We start from the raw sequence: 20,425 nt of genomic DNA, 5'->3' as shown, positions 1-20,425 counted from the left end.
ATTTACATACCGAACCCCAAGAAAGTTTCCCAACTTATCATTAAACCTTAATAATGAAAATTAAACCGATGCACAATAGAGCGAATCCGGTAACAATCATAAACACGATAAAAATACCCAAATATTTGGCCAAACAAATGCAGTAATCGTGAGTTTCAAACCTGATATTCAGCCTTGTTTGGGTTAAAGATAATTTTTGTTTTCCGAAACACGCTGGGTGCGAGGTCGTAGACAGCAGATGGTAATCTTTCTCTGTCGGAGTTGAAGAAAAAGATCTTTTAAAATTCCGCCACGAAAGGCAGCGATTTTTACCAACGTATTTATATTTATACCCCCTTGTGTTTTATCGATATGTGCATTAAATATCAAACTAAGGCGATTCGCATTATAATATAAACGGCCGTACCAAACAGTATATTTGCCTCGTGTGCGGATAATTCAAGAAATACTCTGGTATGACGTCACACAACGCTGTTTATTGCTTCAAGCATTCCAGAATATAAACAAAGCGAAACTAAAGATCTAAGATAAGATACCTTTTCATGATGACGTATATACCTCATTTGCAGTTCCATCTGTTATTTAATGACACATCCCGACAAAATGGCACCCGTAAATAAAACATTATACTTACTTTATTAACTACTACCTCAAACACCCGATTTTATAAGTTAACGTGTCACGTATTTAATTCGATAAACGTTAACTCTTAAGCCATATTCCAACCATTCAATTAATTCTATTTTCACCATTCTATATTTTGCGAAACAATTAACGACATTGTTAAAAACCATACCGTATTAAGTTATAAACATAAAAAAAACAGAAAAAAATACAGAATTTTAACCAAGTGCTGCTTGTCTCACTGGGAAACATTACGGCGTTATGTTTTACTTCGTCTTGAATAATTTGTTCTCGTTAAACTTTGTGTGCTGAAGTTACAACACGATTCACTGACTTCTTATTATAACGTGCAATTACCAAATATTCCACTCACTCATCACATCACCCAGCGTTAAATAAATATATTTGTTTGTAGCTAACCTCAGTTGACTTTCATAGGTTGATATTAAACAATTTCTTGCACACAACTATAGCACCTCAATCGATCTTTACGGAATTATATTGTAATATTTTTTTTGTTTTTTTTTATTTCGCTTAAAATAAATATAGCACAGTAAGGTAAAATGACATATGGGTTAAGATGGTTTTTAGACCTATACTCACGGGGGTTATTTAATAATAGACGAAATATGTAACACCATTATTCGACAGTTGGCTATAATCTAACGGGGGCGATTACTAGTGTTAAGTGTTAAAATTCGATGTTTAACCAATACAACATTTTTTCAATGCCCGCTGAATTATATTAAAGCTGCCGAAATGTTGTAGTTTGCGAGTTTGAATGATTCATTCAGTATCGTGGATAAATAAAACAGAATAAAATATTTCGCTCTGTTTGATATTGTCCCATAATAGTTATTTTAGTTTTGTGAGGAAAACAAAGATATGTACATGATAAAATGAGGCAGGGGTCAATATGTTTAAATTGGAGATAAAATCAGCACAAAACTACCATTTTAAAATATTGATATAAAGTTTAAGTGGGAAAGAAACCAGCAGAGCTTATTTTTTGTTCGGTTCACAACGTAGCAACATCAAATTTGTTGCCAAAATTTATTATTTCGTGATATTTACTTGTATTCCCAATAAAAAGAACTATTTATTAATGAAAATTAATAACGACATTTCATTGAAGCGTTGTCAATACCCAATTAATGAAAGTATCAAAGTACACATTTATGGTATCACCCAAAAACCGTACAGTATTTTTATGTTTGAAATATTGGGTCGTGTATACCAACATGTGAACAAGCAACACAACACCGACGAATAAAAACGACCACAAAACAATACTAGCAAACGACCATAATTTTACACCTAACTTATTTAATATTTCAATAGCGTATTGTTTTATTCCTGCAGCGTTTTTTATTTCTTTATTTTATGTAAATTATAGTACAATGGGGAAAGATGGGACACTTAAGCACCTATTGCCAAATATTTCCAATATCAAAATGGATGACGGTTTTTGGGTAATACCACGAATTAGTACTATCATTCCTTTATTAATTGACACCAATTTAAAAAATGTAATAAAACACACGAGGAGTTATTTAGCGATCTGCACAACAGGTGAAATTTTACAAATTTGAAAACACACAAGATAAGATAGGACAGTTTAAAATCATTGGTACTTTTGATTATTAAGTGTATTTATAAATAGGAATATACGTAAATAACACGAAATAATACTGTACGCTTTGAAAATTAGGTCTAAACATTCTTTTTCTTGCCCTAATGCTGTATAGTTTTTTAACATGTTACCTATACATTATATTATTGCATAACCATTGGTATTGTTTGACCGACAATGATGGGTGTATCCTACAAATGTATATAATCTTGTAATAATAGAAAATTGATAATAACTATTAATAAAGTTTTTATTTTTGCTAAAAATTGGGTATTACTACTCTGTTTTTGGCACAAGCCACTTCTTACAAATTATCACCAAGTGCAAATGACCAAATTTCGAATATATTTTCAAAATATTATCTTTTTATTATATCAGTATCTTATAGTTGAATATCCCCTGAGGTATAAATTACTAAATTAAAAGCAAATCTTTCAAAGTTTGGCAATGAAAACATACAAAACTACAATGTGGGGAAAGATGGGACTCTAAATTGAAATTTATTTACATTAGCAGTATTCTGCAACTTGCAGTTAACCTACCGAGTTTAACAGGCTGTGCTAGTTTCTTTGTCATGTAAATTTCATATATATAACGTTAAACCGATATTTTGTTGTTGTTTTTATCTCAAATAAAGTCATTTTGACCCCTGCCTATTTTTTTCATGCTTATATCTCAGTGTTTTTTTACAAAACTAAAACTAGTTTTGTGAGACAAAACCAAACTGTACGAAATATTCAAGGTTGTTTTATGAAGCTATGAAACTAGTTTAATTGTTCGCACTGGCAAACTAAAAAAATCAATGGCTTTACTATGATTTAGCGAGCTTTAAAAAATAGCAACTTACTATTTCCCATTTTTTTTACCTCTTCAAAGTATACTGTTTCTATTTTACAGATTTTTTTAATATTTAAAAACAGTAATCAGCTTCGACAGGCGTTTTATAAAGTCGTGATAATACTGTCGAATAATTCTGTAACCTTATTTTCTTGATTATCATTAAATCCGTAAAAATAAAATTAAAAAAGTGTCGTCTGACAAAGTGTCCCATTTTCCCCAACCCTACTATATGTTATAAAATTCCACCAAAATGTTTCGCCAGAATGCAGTGATCAGAATTTGGCTCATAACCAATGGGCGGCATTTCACTTCTAGCGCCCACCGTGATTCTAACTGAAAAAAGAGAGATTGCTAGAAACAGCCCTACAGCGCCATCTCTTTACTATAGTAGAGTGGGAGGCGTAAGAATATACTGCCTTCTGTTTTAACAGACAAAACGTATGCAATTTTGGGATGATATAAGGAATATACCCTATAAACGACTACAACATTTTCTTAATGGCTTAATAGTTTAATAATATAACATTAAACTATGTTAAAAATTATTGATAAAATATTTATCAATATTAAATCTTCATACAAAAATGTACTGTTAGTAATTTAGAAAAATGTTTTTTACACTTTCTAACCTTTAAATTGATTTTAAGATTTTCTTGAAATTACCAAAAACATACCCACTGATGTGTGTCATTTTGGAAACAAGACGGCGTTCAATTTGCCGTTTACGTAACAATTTGTTTGACTACTCGGTATTTCTCTGGAAAAACTATAGCGGTAATAATGAACTTACAAATGAAAAACTGTCTTTTCTTCTATTTTTAAAGGTTTTGTTTTAATGGCTAAAATCAATATTTCAGATAAGTAATGAATTAATATGCTGGTGGCGTGTGAGACTATTTAAAGTGGTGATATTTTTTGATTTGAACAGTAACATTTTCGATTATTCAATACAGACAAACCCGAGGTGTATGTACCACATATAAACATTCTGCGCTGCTTTCGGGCGTTTTTTTATCCCAAAATTTACCCTCTTTACCACATCATCACAAAAGCGCGCGTTTAGCCATTTATATTTGCATTGGCGAGGTCTGAATCACCTGTTCAAAGATCGATTGAACTGATAACGTAATGGTTTATCATTTCCATTAAATAGTCAAAGGGCGACATTTAATTGTTGCTGTATGTGCTTGTGTCTACTTGTTGTTCCATATATACTGCTTACTGTGCTGTTGGACTGTGTGTGTTGGTACCTTCGAACGACTTGACATATGTACGGTTGAATGACCGTCAATGTTTTGTTCGCACAAACACAAATTCGCGAAGGCTGGACATTTCTTCAGTCGCAAATGTAGTTATACAGATAAGCTATGATGTTTGTTCGTAAAGTAAAGGTTTATGCAGGATTCAATTACGCTCGAATGGAAGATAGTTGCCTGTTACAATGCCAAAGATGTATATTATGTGCAAAGTAAAAGCATTCAATGTATATTGTTATTGTATTCACGAAACGAGGTTTAGAAAATAACGGGGTTTGACTTGTGTACAACCAACGTCATGTCAGCAAACGCCGATTGTGTCCGCCGTTTTGGATCTTTTTGTGCATTAATCGCCTATGCAAATGCACTGGCGGCGTGTGTTTTTCAGGTGTAAGCTATTTAAGACTAGACAAAAAAAAAACACGTATAAGTCAGTTGTTTTACTACTTGTGGGCGTATGTGTCCTTGGTCAAACGGCAATTGCTCTAAAACCAAGTGGTCTCTATAATGGGTTGTCCAAGTCAGCCACACAAAAAAACAATTACTCACTTAGTTAAGTACCAAAGTACGTGGCAGTAACATTTTAACAGACACGAGGTGTTTAAAACAGACCAAACCAATTAAAATGCTAGTTTACTCCACATAAGTTTTTAGATTTTGAGTTATTAAACAATATTTATATTAGAATCTATATTTTAAATGTTTAAACAGCTGCTATACGTGTTTTCAAGCTCTGTGTCGCTCGCAAGCATTCACGATTTACGCTCTGTGAGATCCATAATGGCGGACACATCGCCATTTTCTGACGTGACGTTGGTAAGTTCCAACCTCATAAAAGGATCGCACTAATGGGGCACTCGCATTGATGGGGTATGATTATGGCTATTACAAGACCGCGCGGTTTACAATAAATGTACCGATTGTTTAGAATACTTAATGAGCATTAGATTCGTATTTAACTTTACTTTTAGCAGGAGCAAAGTTTTAAAGGTATAGTTAAAGTTAGAACCGACCATGGAAACCAAGGATTCGTTTGTACTAGAAACTCGTGATGTCACCGGAGACAACATGACGTCACACAATACTAATAATTCGAATCGTTACTTATTTAAAGTAAGTCAATGTAACTTTTACATATATAGGTAAAACCAATAGATTAAAACCAAACGACCATAATCTCTTTGTGTCGGAACTTTGATCTCTTTGGGTAAAACTAATTTTAAAGTTAATAACATAATAAACACAGCTAGTAAGAAACTAATATAATATTGTAATTCAAATGTTATCCTTAATTGCAACCATATGACGTATATTTTTTCTGTTCGAAACATTATCGTTTCTTTTTGTTTTAGAAGAAACATTCACGAAGGTTTCATAAAAGCGTAATCCAAGCAACTGCAGATAAACTTTGTCAGGTACGTGTGCTTGCTTCCCTATATTTACTTGTGTTGATGTTTTATAGGAAAACCTACTTTGCAGTTCGTGAGAGACGAAGATATGTTAAACATTAAACTTTACCTTGATAGTTTACCAAACCAGGATAAATTATGTGCCATCAATCAACCTAATCAAAACGACAAGTTATCTGCCTTGCACATTGCTGTCAGGTGGGTTCTCACATATATACAACAGGGGGCAGATGGAACACTTCAATTAAAATACATGACGGTTTTTGGGTAATAAAACGCATTGGTAATATCTTTCCTTTATTAACTGACAGCAATTTTACAAATTCGAAAACACGCTGTGTAGGACGGGACAGTTTAAAATCATGGTTAATTTTGATTAATAAATGAGCTTATTATTAGGAATACATGTAAATAACACGAAAAACGCGGTACGCTTTGAAAATCAAGTTTGAACATTCTTATCCTTGCCTTACTGCTATAGTTTTCAACAAAGTAAATAAATATGTCCCATCCACTGTATTATTCGTTCCTCCCGCTTCTCGCTGTAACACACTTTCTCGCTTAAGTGCGTAGCCGTTCGGAACAAATTCCACAATGATGCAAACTTGTCCGATATCACACTGGAGCAGGGATAGGGAACCTCTTTGGCAAAGGTAGCAACAAAAGTTACATATTTTTAATTCTACTTCCGTGAGGGTCACATAGTATCCCATTTATTAAGCAAATAAAACAACTTGATTTACAAAAATGTCTTGGTGAACAAGTAAAAAACTGAACTAATCGCTGCCGTTTAACACAGGTATAGTGACGTCACAGTCACTGAGTTACTGCTTGGTCATGGCTCCGACATTAACATTGTTGGAGAGGACGGGAAACGTCCGATTCATTTTGCTGCCAAGTTTTACAAAGTTGGCATGGTAACAATAAAATAGTCAAATTTATATACATAAAACAAAAAAAAACATTACATAGATATTAGATAGTAGGATGCACGGCCTATTCTTTTTTCTATTCTGTATGGGTGAGGGATTTAGGCAAAACTTGACCCATTACCCCAACCTCCTTGTACGTTCGAAAGTGACGTGCTCGCGGTAGTGAAGTTCTTTCTTCATGTTCCGACTCTAGTGTTTCAACCAAGTTCCGTTTTCTGTCCCAATTTTTGACCCGTATACATAGGACTACATCTGCGGACTCGTTCTCACACGATTCGCGAACATTATTCGAGGACTGCATTCGTACTGACAACGTAAGTTTATCCTCGTCCGGGCAGCGAGTTACCACATATATGCAACTTTGTGGATAATCGTTTTCCTGTATATGACTGTTAATTTGGACAACCCATTAGTGACCGCTGGGTTGGAGCAATGTCCGTTAGGTGGCTTGCCCAACGACACATACGCTGATCAATGTTGGTACTGCCGTCGAGCATCGAACCGGCGACACTTTGGTTTTCGATGCAGGGGCCTAAACCACCGAGCCAAGGCGCCGGAGTTTTTGTTGTTGTTGGCCTTAACAATAGACGCGAACCACCCTATAACACACGCACTCTTAAAATTATCTCCCCGGCTTAATATGCGTGAATTATTCGTTACTTTCGCGCAAAAGCCGATCATTGGTCGTCGCTCGCATCACCAGGAATGAAAAATAACCCACTCCGTTCTTTACTGGTGGTTTTGAAATCATACATGCCAAACCATTAGAGAACTGCTGTTTTGTATTATTATGTATTTTAAATTAACCGCTTTTTTATGAAGCTACTCCTTTATTTGTCTTTCAGCGAGAGCGGCAAAGCCAAAAATTGAAATCTTGTCTTGAAGTATTGTTGGAGCATGGTGCGGATGTTAACTCTACAGATGTATATGAAGCAACTGCTTTGCACTATGCTTGTGATAAAGGTCATGCTGTTGCGGTTCAGTTACTACTTAAATGCAAAGATATTCAATTGGAGGTACAACAATTAGGTAATCCTTCAGCTGAACACCAGCTAAAGGTATACCAAACGATTAGGATATAGTAGAGTGGGGTAAGACGGGACCCTTAAGCACTTTATCCAATATCCAAAATCTCAAAACTCAAAATATATGACGCTTTTTGGGGATACCATCACCACGAATTAGATCTCATACCTTTATTAATTAACAACAACTCAAATTCATTAATACACATAAAAAGGTACTGAGCAAATCACGCACCGGGTGTAATTACAGGCAGGTTATCGGGATAAGACCCAACAGTTTAAAATCCTTGTTATTTTAAATAACTTGTCTACTATTACGAATACACGTAAATAACACAGAATAATATTTTACGCTTGGAAAATCAAGTTTAAGCACTGTTTTGCTCCACTGCTATAGTTTTAACATATACTAGGATGGGGGAAGATGGAACACTTTGTCGTGACTTCTTTTTACGGACCAATATTTATTGTTAATCAAAAAATAATGTTACAGAAATATTTCACAGTATTATCATGACTTTAAAAAATGTGTGTCAAAGCCAATTACTGTTGTTAAATAAAAAAAAACATGTTAAATAGAAACATTTTTTTGAAAAGGTAAAAAATGCGAAATAGTAAGGTGCTAATTTAAATGCCCGCTAAATCGTAGTATAGCCGATACAATTTTGTAGTTTAGTACTTTGAACAAATAAACTAGTTTCATAGACTCATAAAAACAATTTGAATACTTCGTACAGTTTGATTTTGTCTCATAAAACTAGTTTTTGTTTTGTGAAAAAACTTACATGAGGGAAATACGTAGGGGTGAGTTTGACTTTAATTTGGGATAAAAACAACAAAAAATATCGTTTTAGGGTTATGTATATAATTTCTGCAGGTTTACTTAAAGTTGCACTGTTAAATTATTCATTTTGGTGTCCCATCTTTCCCCACATTGTAGTTTTGTAGATTTTTCTTGCTAAACTTTAAAAGGTTTGCTTTTAATTCAAATAATTATATCTCAGGAGTGATTCAATTATTAATTAATAGTTAATTAGTTAGTTATGTTAACAGTTAATTAGTTATTATTAATTTACTTTGTATGTTTTCGAATTTGTAAAATTACACCTGTTGTGTGAAAAGCTAAAAAACTCCTAGTGTGTTTTAATATATTTTTAAATGTTTAATTGATGAACTATAGTACTAATTCCTGGTATCACCCAAAAACAGCCATGTATTTTGAATTTGGAAATATTGGGCAATATGTGCTAATCATCTTTCCCCATCTTTCCCACTCTACTATATGTTACCTACAAAAATAATGCTTAAAAGTGATCTAATGGTATCACCAAAGTTTTAAACAGCAAAATGCCCCTTTAAGTTACAGGTTTGGGGAAAATGAAAGCTCAATCAACTGATAGTCTTATCATATTCAATCCGAATATATCTGGGTTGCTGTTTTTGGCTTAAGTCCGGCGCTGTGGCATAGTAGTTTGGGAGCCTGCTTCTAACCCAAATGTAATGGCTTCAAGGCTGGTTGCTGACACCATTGTGGGTGTACGTGTTTTTGGGCAAAACATTTAACGGCAAGCCCCAACCCAGTGGTTACTAATATGTTGTCCAAATTATCAGCCATACAAATAAATAAATAAAAGACAAGCAAAAAAATATTCATCCACAAAGAAACATACATGGTAACTCGTAAGCTGGCATGAGTTGTATGAAACAGTAAACAGAACACCCAAGCTATAACGATTTTCGTTTTCCGGCCACGCAAGGATAAAATAAGTTACATTAAGTAAGTCATAATTTTTTTTAGGTAAAAGATATAAGAGGATCCACCCCACTTCACGAGGCAGCACAACATGGACATCTTAATGTTGTTGAACTTCTCTTGCTTCATGGAAACAAATCTATGTTAATGATGAAAGATAGAAGTGGAAACACTCCACTAATAATGGCATGCAGAAATGGCTATTGCGAGGTTTGTCAGGTTAAAGAAATTATTTTTATCTTGTCATAATGGGACCTTTAGGTAGCAGAAGCGTTGCTGAAAGTAGCTGGTGTTGCTGGTGATGATGGTCGATTGTTGAGACTTTTAGATCGAGATCATGAACTAAATACGCCACTACATTGCACAGTGGAAAGTGGAGATCTTAAAACTTTCTTACTTATCCTTGAAACTTGGGATCAAGAAGTTCAACTAATAGAAGGGAATTCAAGAAAATATTACTTAAGTAAAACTAGTTTATCATCATCATTTATTTATCTTTGCATGGTGGGGCACACCGGGGCTATAACAAAAGTGTCATGTTTCATACACTTAGTTGCTTTTTATTGTTTTTGTGGGAGATAACATAAGTTGGCTTTATAACTGTAAGTTCGTAATTACTGTGATATGAAACTGAATTGATGATACTTTTGTTCACACAGCTGAGAATTCAAATTATGTTGGTCTTGCGAGGGGTGATGGTAACACTTGTTTACACTTGGCTGCCATGATTGGTCGACTTGATATGATGCAGTTGATTTTATCCCGAGATACGAACATTAATCAACGAAACGATCAATTGGCAACCCCTCTGTATTTGTCAGCTCAACCAAACTTTTTGGAGTGTGTTGAATATCTGTTGACTATGTATGTAATTTGTGTCTTCTAGTTACTACTATCCTATCTATATATATATGCTATATTTTTATTTATTGCTGATAGCAAGCATGGTAATGTTAATCGTCCATAAAGTCACACATGTGGTAACTCGTAAGCTTACATGAGATGTATAGAATAAAACATGATAATTGTTGCCTTATCAGTTGAGCATATATAAGTTATATTTACCCATTAACTCATTCGCTATATTATCTTATTATAAATAGATCAATAAACTACATTATACCACAGACCAAGTATAAATTGCAATTGTTTTGTAACTGCCAAAATTTTCTGTTTCAGACCAGACTGTGATTGTGAACTGTCTAACATACAAAATATTTCCCCACTGATGATTGCTTGTAAAGAAGGAAATTATGAAATTGTTCAATGTTTGATCAATCATAAAGCAAATGTTGTTAAAAGAGGATTCAAAGATCAGCATTGCCTTCATCTTGCTGTAAAACATGGAAGATTAAAAGTTGTTGAGGTTGTTATCTTGAATAGGGGTCAACCGATATATAGGTTCACCGGTATTAGTAAAAATCGGTATTGATAAAAAAGTGCCGATATTACACCGATTTTTAAATAGTTCTTGCGAAGCGACGTGCGTCCTACTTGACCTTTACGTGTATCATGGTTTAACGTCCATGTGAGTCGTAGTTTGATCGTTACGTGCGTTGTAGTTAGCGTTCATGTGCATCCCAGGTTACGTACAAAAGCAACACCTTCCAAAGAACAGACCAACCATTTTTTCCTTATTATAACTTGCAATATCTTGAATAGGCTACAGGTATAACCTTTGAATAATACTGATTATTTCATATGTTGCGCTATAGTGACAAATATCGGTAAAGACTAAAAATATTGGCAGTAGAAAAAATTAATATCGGTTGGTCTTTAATCTTAAAATATAAAAGCTGAAGCCAACAACCTAAGTGGCTATTTGTTTAATCTAACCACTTTGTTGTGGACTTCTGGTCTCTGCTTTGAATTGTAAGGTGCTCGATTGATATTGTACTAACACATATGTGTGGTTCAAGATGGTTAAAGAGCACATTGGAGTTAGGTAAAAATAGTTTAAGCAATCTTTTACTTGGCAGTTGTTGCTTGGTCACCATGAGCGTGAGCAATTGTTGACGGATTGTGATAAAGAAGGAAACACTGCCTTGCATCTTGTAGCAGAGCAAGGAAGACTGGACATTTTCAAGGTTTTTGTTTTAATAAAAAATGAGGTTTAGAATTGGAATGATGGGGTTAACCCACTGCTTATCGCTTCATTGTGCTCGTTGCAGTCACACTCTTAATACATAACATTTTTTTTGGAGATCAAATTGTTAATCTTATAAGCATACTTGCCAAAAACAGTTATATTTTAGATAAAAGCTTTCATACAGCATTAAACATTAGGTTTCCTCCTTCCGTACCAAAAAATGTTGTGTGATTTTAATGTTTATTGTCCATTCAACATGACCAAACTAGGTGCTTTTATATAACTGATATTTGATAGATTGTCATTGCTGCTTATTCCAAATTTAATATGCGAAATGACAATGAAGAAACTCCGCTTCATGTTGCATCATATAATGGTCATTATGACATTATTCATGAGATAGTGATGCGTGATAGAGCAACACTGAATGATCAAGATGCAAAATCTCAAAGTCCTTTGCATCTTGCTGCTCTGCGTGGACATCTTAAAGCTATCAAGGAATTATTGAGAATGGGAGCATGTGCAAGGGACATGTAAGATATGCTTAGGAGATTTATGAAGGTGTTGTTTACATGATGTGTTTAGTGATGGTCGTGGTTGGACGGCTTTGGATGTTTGTGTGAATGAGAGCTGGGTGGATTGCGCAACGATTCTTCTGCAAAATGATCCAAGTCTGCTTCAAAACAAAACTAGACTATTTGTAAGTTGGTTGTTGGCACTTTTAGATCACTATAACCTTAGGCAAAAATATTCAAAGTTGGGTATTGTTAACTATTTTACTGTAAGCACAAGAAACTTTATAAAGTCAGGGATTTTTGTATGATGTGCAAAAAAGAGTTTTATTTTGCCATATTTTTTTTGTAAATAACAAAGCTATTATGATATATTCCTTACTAGTAATGATAATAATGTAGGAAAGTCCTCTTCACATTGGATGCAGGAAAGGCTGCAAGGAAATGGTGGGTCTGCTTCTTTCATGGGGTGCAGATGTTTCATCTCGGCTGCTTGATGGTAGGAATCCATTAGATGTTGCTATTGATAATCAATGTGAAGATTGTGCAAGGTTACTGATCGAGCATGCTAGTTGGGAGAAAAGTTTGTCAAACGTGACTTTATCAGCAGGTATGATCTTAATAAATTGAGAGTTGACAGTTGCCGACCTAAATAATACCACTCTCACTTCTAATCACCAACTAACTTATTTTTGAACGTGCCAACTTTTGTTGTCATACCTTTTAACCACAATTTTATTAAACATAATAAAAGCAGGTCAAATGTCGACGCCATTCCGTCGATTAATTAAACATTTGCCTGCTGTTGCTGAGGCTGTGCTGACAAAGTGCATGAAAAAAGACAATTTGAGATCTGACAATCCTAATTATGAGGTAAAAGATTTTATCCTAAAAGCTTTATGCTATGTCACAATATGTAGTCACAGACTCACAGTAATCACTTGGATTATTCACTTGACTATCGATAAAAAATCTGCTTGACGTATGTTGTGGTAGTTGGAGTAGCCATGCTTGTGGTTCATTTCTGTATCCCTTAAGAATAAACCTTTTCTCTCAAAAGATAAAAAAATGGAGTTTTTAATCTACAATCTAAACCTTAAACATACTGGCAGCCACAGTTAGGTAAGATACTGGGGGAAAAAATATCACAACTCATGAACCCAAAGATATATCTAACATGAGGTTAGTAATATTTAACATTAAATAAATGAAATCAAAGTAGCAGAGAAGTGCGCAGATTAGGTGAAAAATTGCTTCCAACTTTTAAACTGACATAATATTTTTCAGATTACTTTTGATTATAAATTCCTTGATGATGCTTTTGAGGTTGGAAGGTGGTCTGGTGGTAAAGATTTAATCAAACAGGAAAAAGTAGGTTGCTTGTTAATAAATATGTTTATAGTCGCATACAGGTTACTAACAGATGTTGGTAATATTTTTCTTTTTTAAATTAATTATATGGCCTCTTATACTTAACCCTTCACCATCCTTTTAAAAATGTTTAAAGGAGGATTCCTAAAAAAAATAACAAATTGTATAATGTATAGAGATGCTCAAATAAAGCATGAGATTTCCCATAAAAAAGACACTGTGCTTGACCGTTTCTACTTTCTATACTACTGAAGAAATTTAAATTTAGTTCAAATTTGGTTTAATAAATGCTTCTTGTTTGTGAATATAGTAGGGTGGGGGGAAATGGAAGACACTTTGTCAGACGAAAATTTTTTTTAGATTTACGTTTTACCATTGGCTCATTTTTTTTACTAGAGTTGTATAAATCTCCAAAGTATGTATGATATGTTTATAGTGATGTAACCAGTTTAAAAAATAGAAGTTTTGTAGTTAAAAAGTGCAACCCCTGTTTTTTATTTATTTTTGCACCACCAAGTGTATTGTTGAAACATCAGCATAAATAAATACATCAATAAAGTTACTCATAAACCAATGTTTAAACAAAATAAAACAGAATAAAATGATAAAAATTTTACATGATGTTTATGTTATAAATTGGCAGAACACAAATTCATCAAGCAATAAAAAAGTTGATTTCTTTCTGGAACAATATGATATCTATGATAATTACCATCGACTTAAGAAAGGAGTTGTCCCTTATTCTGATTCTGCAGCAGATGTTTCTAAAGATCACCCTTTAACGCTCATGGTAAGAAATATCTCTCTAATAATGTAAGGAAATGAACTAGTTCATGTACTTTGTAACCCACACAAGTTATTGGCAACTTGTTATCATGTGTAGTCTTGCATCAATTTGAAACAAACCAATCTTGACCAATAGCCTCTCCAACCCTCCGTTATATAGCTGCACTGCTAACCTCTCACCCACACCCATTGTTTTTTGATTTGATTTTCCAGATTTGTATTGATGGAATGCCATTATGCACAGACACATTTTAATCATTGAAATAAAATTCCAGGTTGAATCTAAACGTGAATCGCTCTTGCAACATCCCACTGTTACAAGCTTGTTGAATTATAAGTGGAAAAAGTTTGGTCGGTATTTGTATGGATTAAATCTGGCTTCATACATTGTTTATCTTGTCTTGTTGAACGTTTATATGACGACAACACCCCCAAGATTTGCGATCAATATTACTGGAACCGAGAGTGGGATTGAACAAGGGCAGTCATGCATCAGGTATGTGATGGTTGCGCACCATTTTAAATCAGTTTAAACTCTTAGCCCACATTTTAAGTGAGAGATTAATTTGTTCGAGAGATTTAATTTGCTTCAGTATTCACACCAGTGGTTGTAACACATTCCTTGTGAATTTCAATATACATCATTGATTACCACAACTTAAACTATTGAAGTTTTGGACTCTGGTAAATAAAATATTTTAATGAACCCACCAACGGTCGCTTTCTGTCACTGTTGGCAATGATATGATACATTGATCAAATTTCAATATAACCAATAACCAGAGGGTGTATAAGTACTTTTGTTATATTTCATAGTAACATACTACAGCAAACTTTGAAACTTTTTTAACTTGACTGCTACCTCTTCAACCTTTAAACCCTACACACTGACCATACACCATTACTTTCCTTATTTTTGAATTGTCAGGACATTAACTATATATGTTGTGTGGTTTATTGAAGCATGTTTACTCACAAATTGCAATTCCAGGATAATTGAGCAAGCACAGGATGTTTGGGGAAATACATGTCAAAATGCAGATGGAGCCCGTTACATCACAATCGCTCTTATCATTGCATTTTCCGCTGTTCAACTTGCAAAAGAGGTGCTAACACTTAGACTCAGCTTGCAACTATTATAATTCATCATGATGTACCTGGAAACATTCCTTAATTATGTGGTCTAGTTGGAAAAGTGCTTGAATGAATGAATGAATGAATGAATGAATGTAACTTACTTTATCCTTTCGTGACCGGCAAATGACAGTCGTTATAACACGGGTGTTGATAATTCAGACAACCCCTTAGTGACCACTGGGTTGGAGCAATCATTCAAGTAAACATAGGTGTGTAGGTGAAATGGCTATAGTGCATTGGTAAACCATGGCTGAATGAAGTATTTTTTTATTTAAGATGTATAAAACCGTGAGTAGTAATGAATTAAAAACAATTATTCAAGATGTTACAAATTCTCCACCAAAGATTGAAATATTTTTTGGATCTTTCAAATTACATGGAACTTGCTCTGTATTCGCTTTCCATCCTTGTATTTGTGGATTCGGATCCTCTTGCATCGGATACTGGAATAAGAGAGGTAATTTAATTCGCTGTATTTACTATTACATCAGTGACGCTGTAACTTTTTTGTACAGAAATTGCATGGTGAGTTCAATAGGAATGTTGTACAAATTAAAAATTCATTGTTAATTTGGAAAACCCATTAATGACAACGGAATTGGAGTAATTACTGTTAAGTGTCTTGCTCAAGAATGATAGTACATTAGTAATAACATTAGCGCGGTATATGGAGTTTTTAAGCTCTGTACTACACTATCAATAAACCTTAATTTTTATAGAAATGGCAGTGGGAATGTGGTGCATTTGCCGTCTTGTTGTCATGGATGAATCTATTGCTGTATGTACGGAGATCATTATCACTTGGTATCTATGTATTTATGGTGGCAAGTGTGACTTTATCCTTTCTAAAGTTCGCTGCAATCTTGATTTTATTCCTTCTTGGCTTCTCATTCAGTTTCTATGTTCTAATGCAAAACCAGGTTTGATATCCGAACATTATGTTTGTGTGCTTGTTGCAACAAATAAATACATATGTTAAATCACAGTACGAATTCTACACCCCAATAACTGCAATTGTAAAAACTTTTGTGATGATGATTGGTGAGATGGATTACTCTACTGTATTCTTGTCACATTTCACAACAACTGATTACAATAGTGTTCTTCAATATTCAACCTCATCTTACTTTGTGTTTGTGATATTTGTTGTTGTTATGAGTCTGCTTGTTACAAATCTCTTGGTGAGGAATCTAGTTTTAGCAAATAGTTTTAAGAAATTTATAAAACTGAGCAACAGGTTGGTCTTGCCGTTGATGATATTGCTTCAGTGCAAGAGCAAGCTACTTTGAAACGGCTAGCTTTGCAAGTAAGAAGTCTTCTAATTTTATGATGTAAATTTTATGCCTTTTCCAGCGTTTTTCACGATAATGAGTTGAAAGAAGATTAGATTGCTACAAAACCTTGGGTTTTAATTTAGATAAAATATGACATTATTTCTTTAATATTTATGGTTTTAAACACCTCCTTCATTAAATAGTTGAACAAAAAGTAGTAAACAGAAAATTTCTTTTATGTTATAATTTGATCCTACATTGCAGGCATCTGGCATTCTTGACATGGAATATGCTGTCCCGTTTTTTCTTCGGCGAAGATGGGTTATTCGGATTAATCGAATTTATCCGAACAAACTCCGCAATCAACCAGCTTTCATTCGTTGGTTTCTAACAGTTGGGACTGAAACGCAAAAAATGACTCCTAAGGAAAAAGTAAGACTTTTTGTCCTTTATGTTATTCTAGTTAGTTTGAATGGTTTGTGTCAAAAAAGAAATCTATGAATTGTCTATGAGAAGTATTATAGAAGTTTATTTTTTATAAATCAGCTCTTATAGCAAATAAATTGTGCACATTTGAATAGTATTTAAGTTTCAATAGTATATCCTCCATTAAGATAAGCAACATTTAAAGTTAAAATTAAGTTTACTACACCGTGATGAACACATTTAAATCGGACATAAAAACATTCATTTTTAGATTTATTATATAGTAGGGTAGAGGAAGACCTTTAGCACATAATAACCAAATATCCTGATCGTGTTTTAAACAATTAACAACGGTCTATGAGAGTTGTGAGGACACGGTTTTATAATTTATTGAATGTTTCTTTTTTACTACCAAATGGGACAAAAAAGTCAAATGAAAAGATGTCCCATCTTCCCCCACCCCACCTACCATATATTTTAGTTTGTATCATATTTAATGCAGAGCGAAACAGAGAAATTGTCAGAAGACGTCAAAGAATTGAAGGAGCTCATCATGAAACTAAATTTAGATCTTCAGAAAATGTCTGCCAATTCACAACAGGCTGGAACAGCTCTTTAAACCTTAACTATATATACATGCAACCTACATAGCTAGTTTTAAAATGATTTATATAAGGTAAAGCAGGAATCAGATATTTTGTTTGCACAAACAGAATATTTGTTTGGGTATTACGTACTTTCATAAAAAACATATTATTATAGACCCATCCGTATTATAAATAAATACACAGCAAGCAATTAATCACGAAGTTTCCAATTTTGCTTCAAACAACTCCTACTTACAAAGTATGTCCAGAGAAACGAGCCCGCATTGAAATCGACATAATAACCACAATGCTATTTTCTGTAAAATTTAACAACGGAGTGCGAATATATAATATTATTGACTTAAGTTCTCAATGCTATATGTGACAAACAAGCCCCAGAATTACAACGTTTGTGATAGAATTAAAGTATACGTGAAGTACAGCCCGTTGTAGTGGTAAAAGTTTCAAGGACAGGCAGTTGGTGAGGCTGATAACGTCATTGTTTCAAAACATTGTTTTGTCGCCGTTGACTGTACTTACAACACTTATAGTAGAGTCGGGGAAGACGGAAAATAAAGCACAATCGGGCGGGTGTTTTGATATATCTACTCCGCCGTTATATTTGTATTCGGCACTAATGCGCATGCGCATTTTTCTCATTGCCTGGACTTTAGGCAATTGGTCAGATAACAGTTCACGTCCACCACGAATCGCACGTTCTCCTCGCAACAAGATTGTAGAATGCCCTCCTTCTTGTAGCACCAACGGTAGACTTTATCGCCGCTTTCATACGTTAGACCTTTTTTTTCGCACGACATTAGGAAACCTTCCAAGCACAGACTCTTACTTTTAGAGTCAATTTATTCATATATTTCTAGTGGTTTACTAATGGTTCGTTTGCCTTGTTGAGTATCTGTTTTCATATTTTAATTGTCCATTCTAACTTGGCTAACGATCTTGTAGGGCGTGGTATTTTAAGAGCTTCTTACTCTTGTACTTTTTTACAGGAGTATGAATAAATATAACTTACTATATCCTCGTGTGGTCGGAAACGACTGTTTCATACATCTCGTGCGAGCTTACAGGTTACCTTGTATGTTTGTTAACTCCAACTGTTACTACTTTACTGACTACCTAGCGCCATCGTCTGATTGGCTTATATAGTGGGGGTGGGGAAGATGGGACACCTTCAGCACAAAATATATAAATATCCTGATCGTGTTTTAAACAATTAACAACGGTCTATGAAAGTCACGAGGACAAGGTTTTATAATTCTTTGAATGTTCTTTGTTTACTACTAAAATGTACGAGAAAATAGATTGAAAAGGTGTCCCATCTTCTCCCATCCCACTATATATTGTATGTGTTTAGGATTTTATTATTATCTGTTCAGCTATTAACATTGTTTTATTTGATAGCGACTAAACGTAACTGTCTCTTAAACCTTTTCTCTTTGGCTCTCTATCTGGCTCTCTTTGGCGATCTGGCTGATTTGGCGGTTATTTGGCTATTGTTGGGATCCTACTATCGTTTATGATTTGCGTTATCGTCAATACATCTGTACATATTGATCAGGGGGGGGGGGGGTATATAAATTAAGTTATAGACAACGGTCGTTTTTTTTTTCCTTACGAGTAAAAGTGCAGTCGTGTTCGAGTTAAACCCTAGCTCCTTACAATGTTACTTTGTGGGTAATTCATTTTTTATGTATGGCTGATAGTTGGGACAACCAATTAGTGACCACTGGATTGAATAAATTGCCGGTAAGTATAGCTTGCCCAAGAACACATACGCCCACAATGGTAGCCGTGACGAGCCTTGAACCGAGCATTACCTGTAGGTTACAGGCAGGCGCGCTAATCACTTTGCCGGGTGTAGACGTTATAGTTGCTTGGCCAAGAAGATGCAGCTCCTCGGTGCGTTTTGCAATTGTCTACGTTTGCTTCATGCACTCAAAGCCAGCTGCGGATACTCGTTGGCTTTGGTTTGGAAATCAGAGCCGAGATGTGTGAATGGGGAAATAGACAGGGTTCAATATGACTTAAATTATAGATCCAATTAACCAAAAATAAAAGCCTACAAGTTGCATATAATAATATAAAAAAGTAACTTGTGTCCGTGCGGGTTTTTAACTTTGAACGTTTGGCTTTTAGGACAATTATTTGCACATTAGGGGTGTAGAAGCTAGGGTTTAACTCTTACGCGTCTGCAGTCTTAACCGTAACCAGTAAGCGACTGAAGCGTTTATAACCTGATTAATGCCCCACTTGTTGAATATGTACAAATGTATTCATAAAAGAACAATCCAGCAGGAGCCACATACATGGTACAAACAATATTGGCGACAATAAACAGAGAGGTCGAAATTAAAACAAGTTTTGCTAGAGTAAAAGAGTTCGCATTAAAACGCTGCAAACAATAAAAATAAAGACAACTGATATCTAATTCTAAACCACACAACAAACGTAAGGATAAAAGAGAAAATAAAAATATCAAAGTTCAGTGGCCACGTGGTTGCGCTAGAGTGGCTAGACAGTCAGCAGGGTTGTAGTTTTAAAGTTAACCAGTGATAATGCAAATATAATATACCAATTAAATAACAAGATAATAGATTTAAATTTTGTCACAGGCTCTTACAGATGAGTTATGAGAAGTGGGTTAGGCGAAAAACAGTGTTGCACTGTCCGGCGCCGTGGTATAGTGGTTAGGGCGCCTGCCTGTAACCCAGAGGTAATGGGTTCAAGGCTCGATGCTGCTACCATTGTGGGCG

At 34.5% G+C, this 20,425-nt stretch overlaps 1 protein-coding gene and 2 long non-coding RNA genes across 6 annotated transcripts in view; 1 reads left to right on the top strand and 2 right to left on the bottom strand.

The window, feature by feature from the left end:
* The first annotated feature begins 5,311 nt into the window (after positions 1-5,311).
* Positions 5,312-18,096, top strand: LOC100183032 (transient receptor potential cation channel subfamily A member 1 homolog). Of its 4 annotated transcripts, none has more exons than XM_009860403.3 (24): positions 5,312-5,466; positions 5,706-5,768; positions 5,833-5,960; positions 6,562-6,679; positions 7,540-7,710; positions 9,518-9,682; positions 9,734-9,935; positions 10,132-10,336; positions 10,652-10,838; positions 11,452-11,559; positions 11,859-12,094; positions 12,147-12,261; positions 12,476-12,683; positions 12,831-12,946; positions 13,361-13,444; positions 14,088-14,234; positions 14,506-14,726; positions 15,222-15,336; positions 15,690-15,824; positions 16,087-16,287; positions 16,354-16,548; positions 16,605-16,673; positions 16,906-17,073; positions 17,570-18,096. In XM_009860403.3, the coding sequence occupies exons 1-24, from the start codon at positions 5,368-5,370 to the stop codon at positions 17,684-17,686; spliced, it is 3,573 nt and encodes a 1,190-aa protein (XP_009858705.2). In that variant the 5' UTR covers positions 5,312-5,367; the 3' UTR covers positions 17,687-18,096. The 4 variants fall into 4 exon arrangements, with proteins under 4 accessions (XP_009858705.2, XP_018667617.1, XP_026690276.1 ...); XM_018812072.2 differs by having other exon boundaries at positions 12,828-12,946; XM_026834475.1 differs by lacking the exons at positions 5,312-5,466; positions 5,706-5,768; positions 5,833-5,960; positions 6,562-6,679; positions 7,540-7,710 and adding an exon at positions 8,338-8,523 and having other exon boundaries at positions 12,828-12,946.
* LOC113474240 overlaps positions 7,075-20,425 on the bottom strand; it is a 23,778-nt gene continuing 10,427 nt past the window's right edge. The window contains exons 2-3 of the long non-coding RNA XR_003395907.1: positions 17,528-17,532; positions 7,075-7,161 (exon numbers count right to left, since the gene is read on the bottom strand). This is a non-coding gene — a long non-coding RNA (uncharacterized LOC113474240). The remainder of the gene's footprint in view (positions 7,162-17,527; positions 17,533-20,425) is intronic.
* On the bottom strand, positions 15,286-16,988 carry LOC113474235. The gene is made up of 4 exons (XR_003395901.1): positions 16,899-16,988; positions 15,744-15,810; positions 15,469-15,617; positions 15,286-15,387 (listed from the first exon to the last, which is right to left on the bottom strand). It is a non-coding gene; the product is annotated as an uncharacterized LOC113474235 (long non-coding RNA).

This window comes from Ciona intestinalis, chromosome 5, assembly GCF_000224145.3.
Source record: "Ciona intestinalis chromosome 5, KH, whole genome shotgun sequence".
Classification (NCBI taxonomy): Eukaryota; Metazoa; Chordata; class Ascidiacea; order Phlebobranchia; family Cionidae; genus Ciona; species Ciona intestinalis.
This window is presented reverse-complemented; position numbering and strand designations above follow the sequence as displayed.

Excerpts from the sequence above, each read along its gene's own strand:
- LOC100183032 (XM_018812072.2), top strand. The coding sequence starts at position 5,368 with ATGGAAACCAAGGATTCGTTTGTACTAGAAACTCGTGATGTCACCGGA. Across the intron at positions 9,936-10,131 it reads TTCAAGAAAATATTACTTAA|CTGAGAATTCAAATTATGTT; the intron begins GTAAAACTAGTT and ends TTGTTCACACAG. Across the intron at positions 17,074-17,569 it reads AAATGACTCCTAAGGAAAAA|AGCGAAACAGAGAAATTGTC; the intron begins GTAAGACTTTTT and ends TATTTAATGCAG.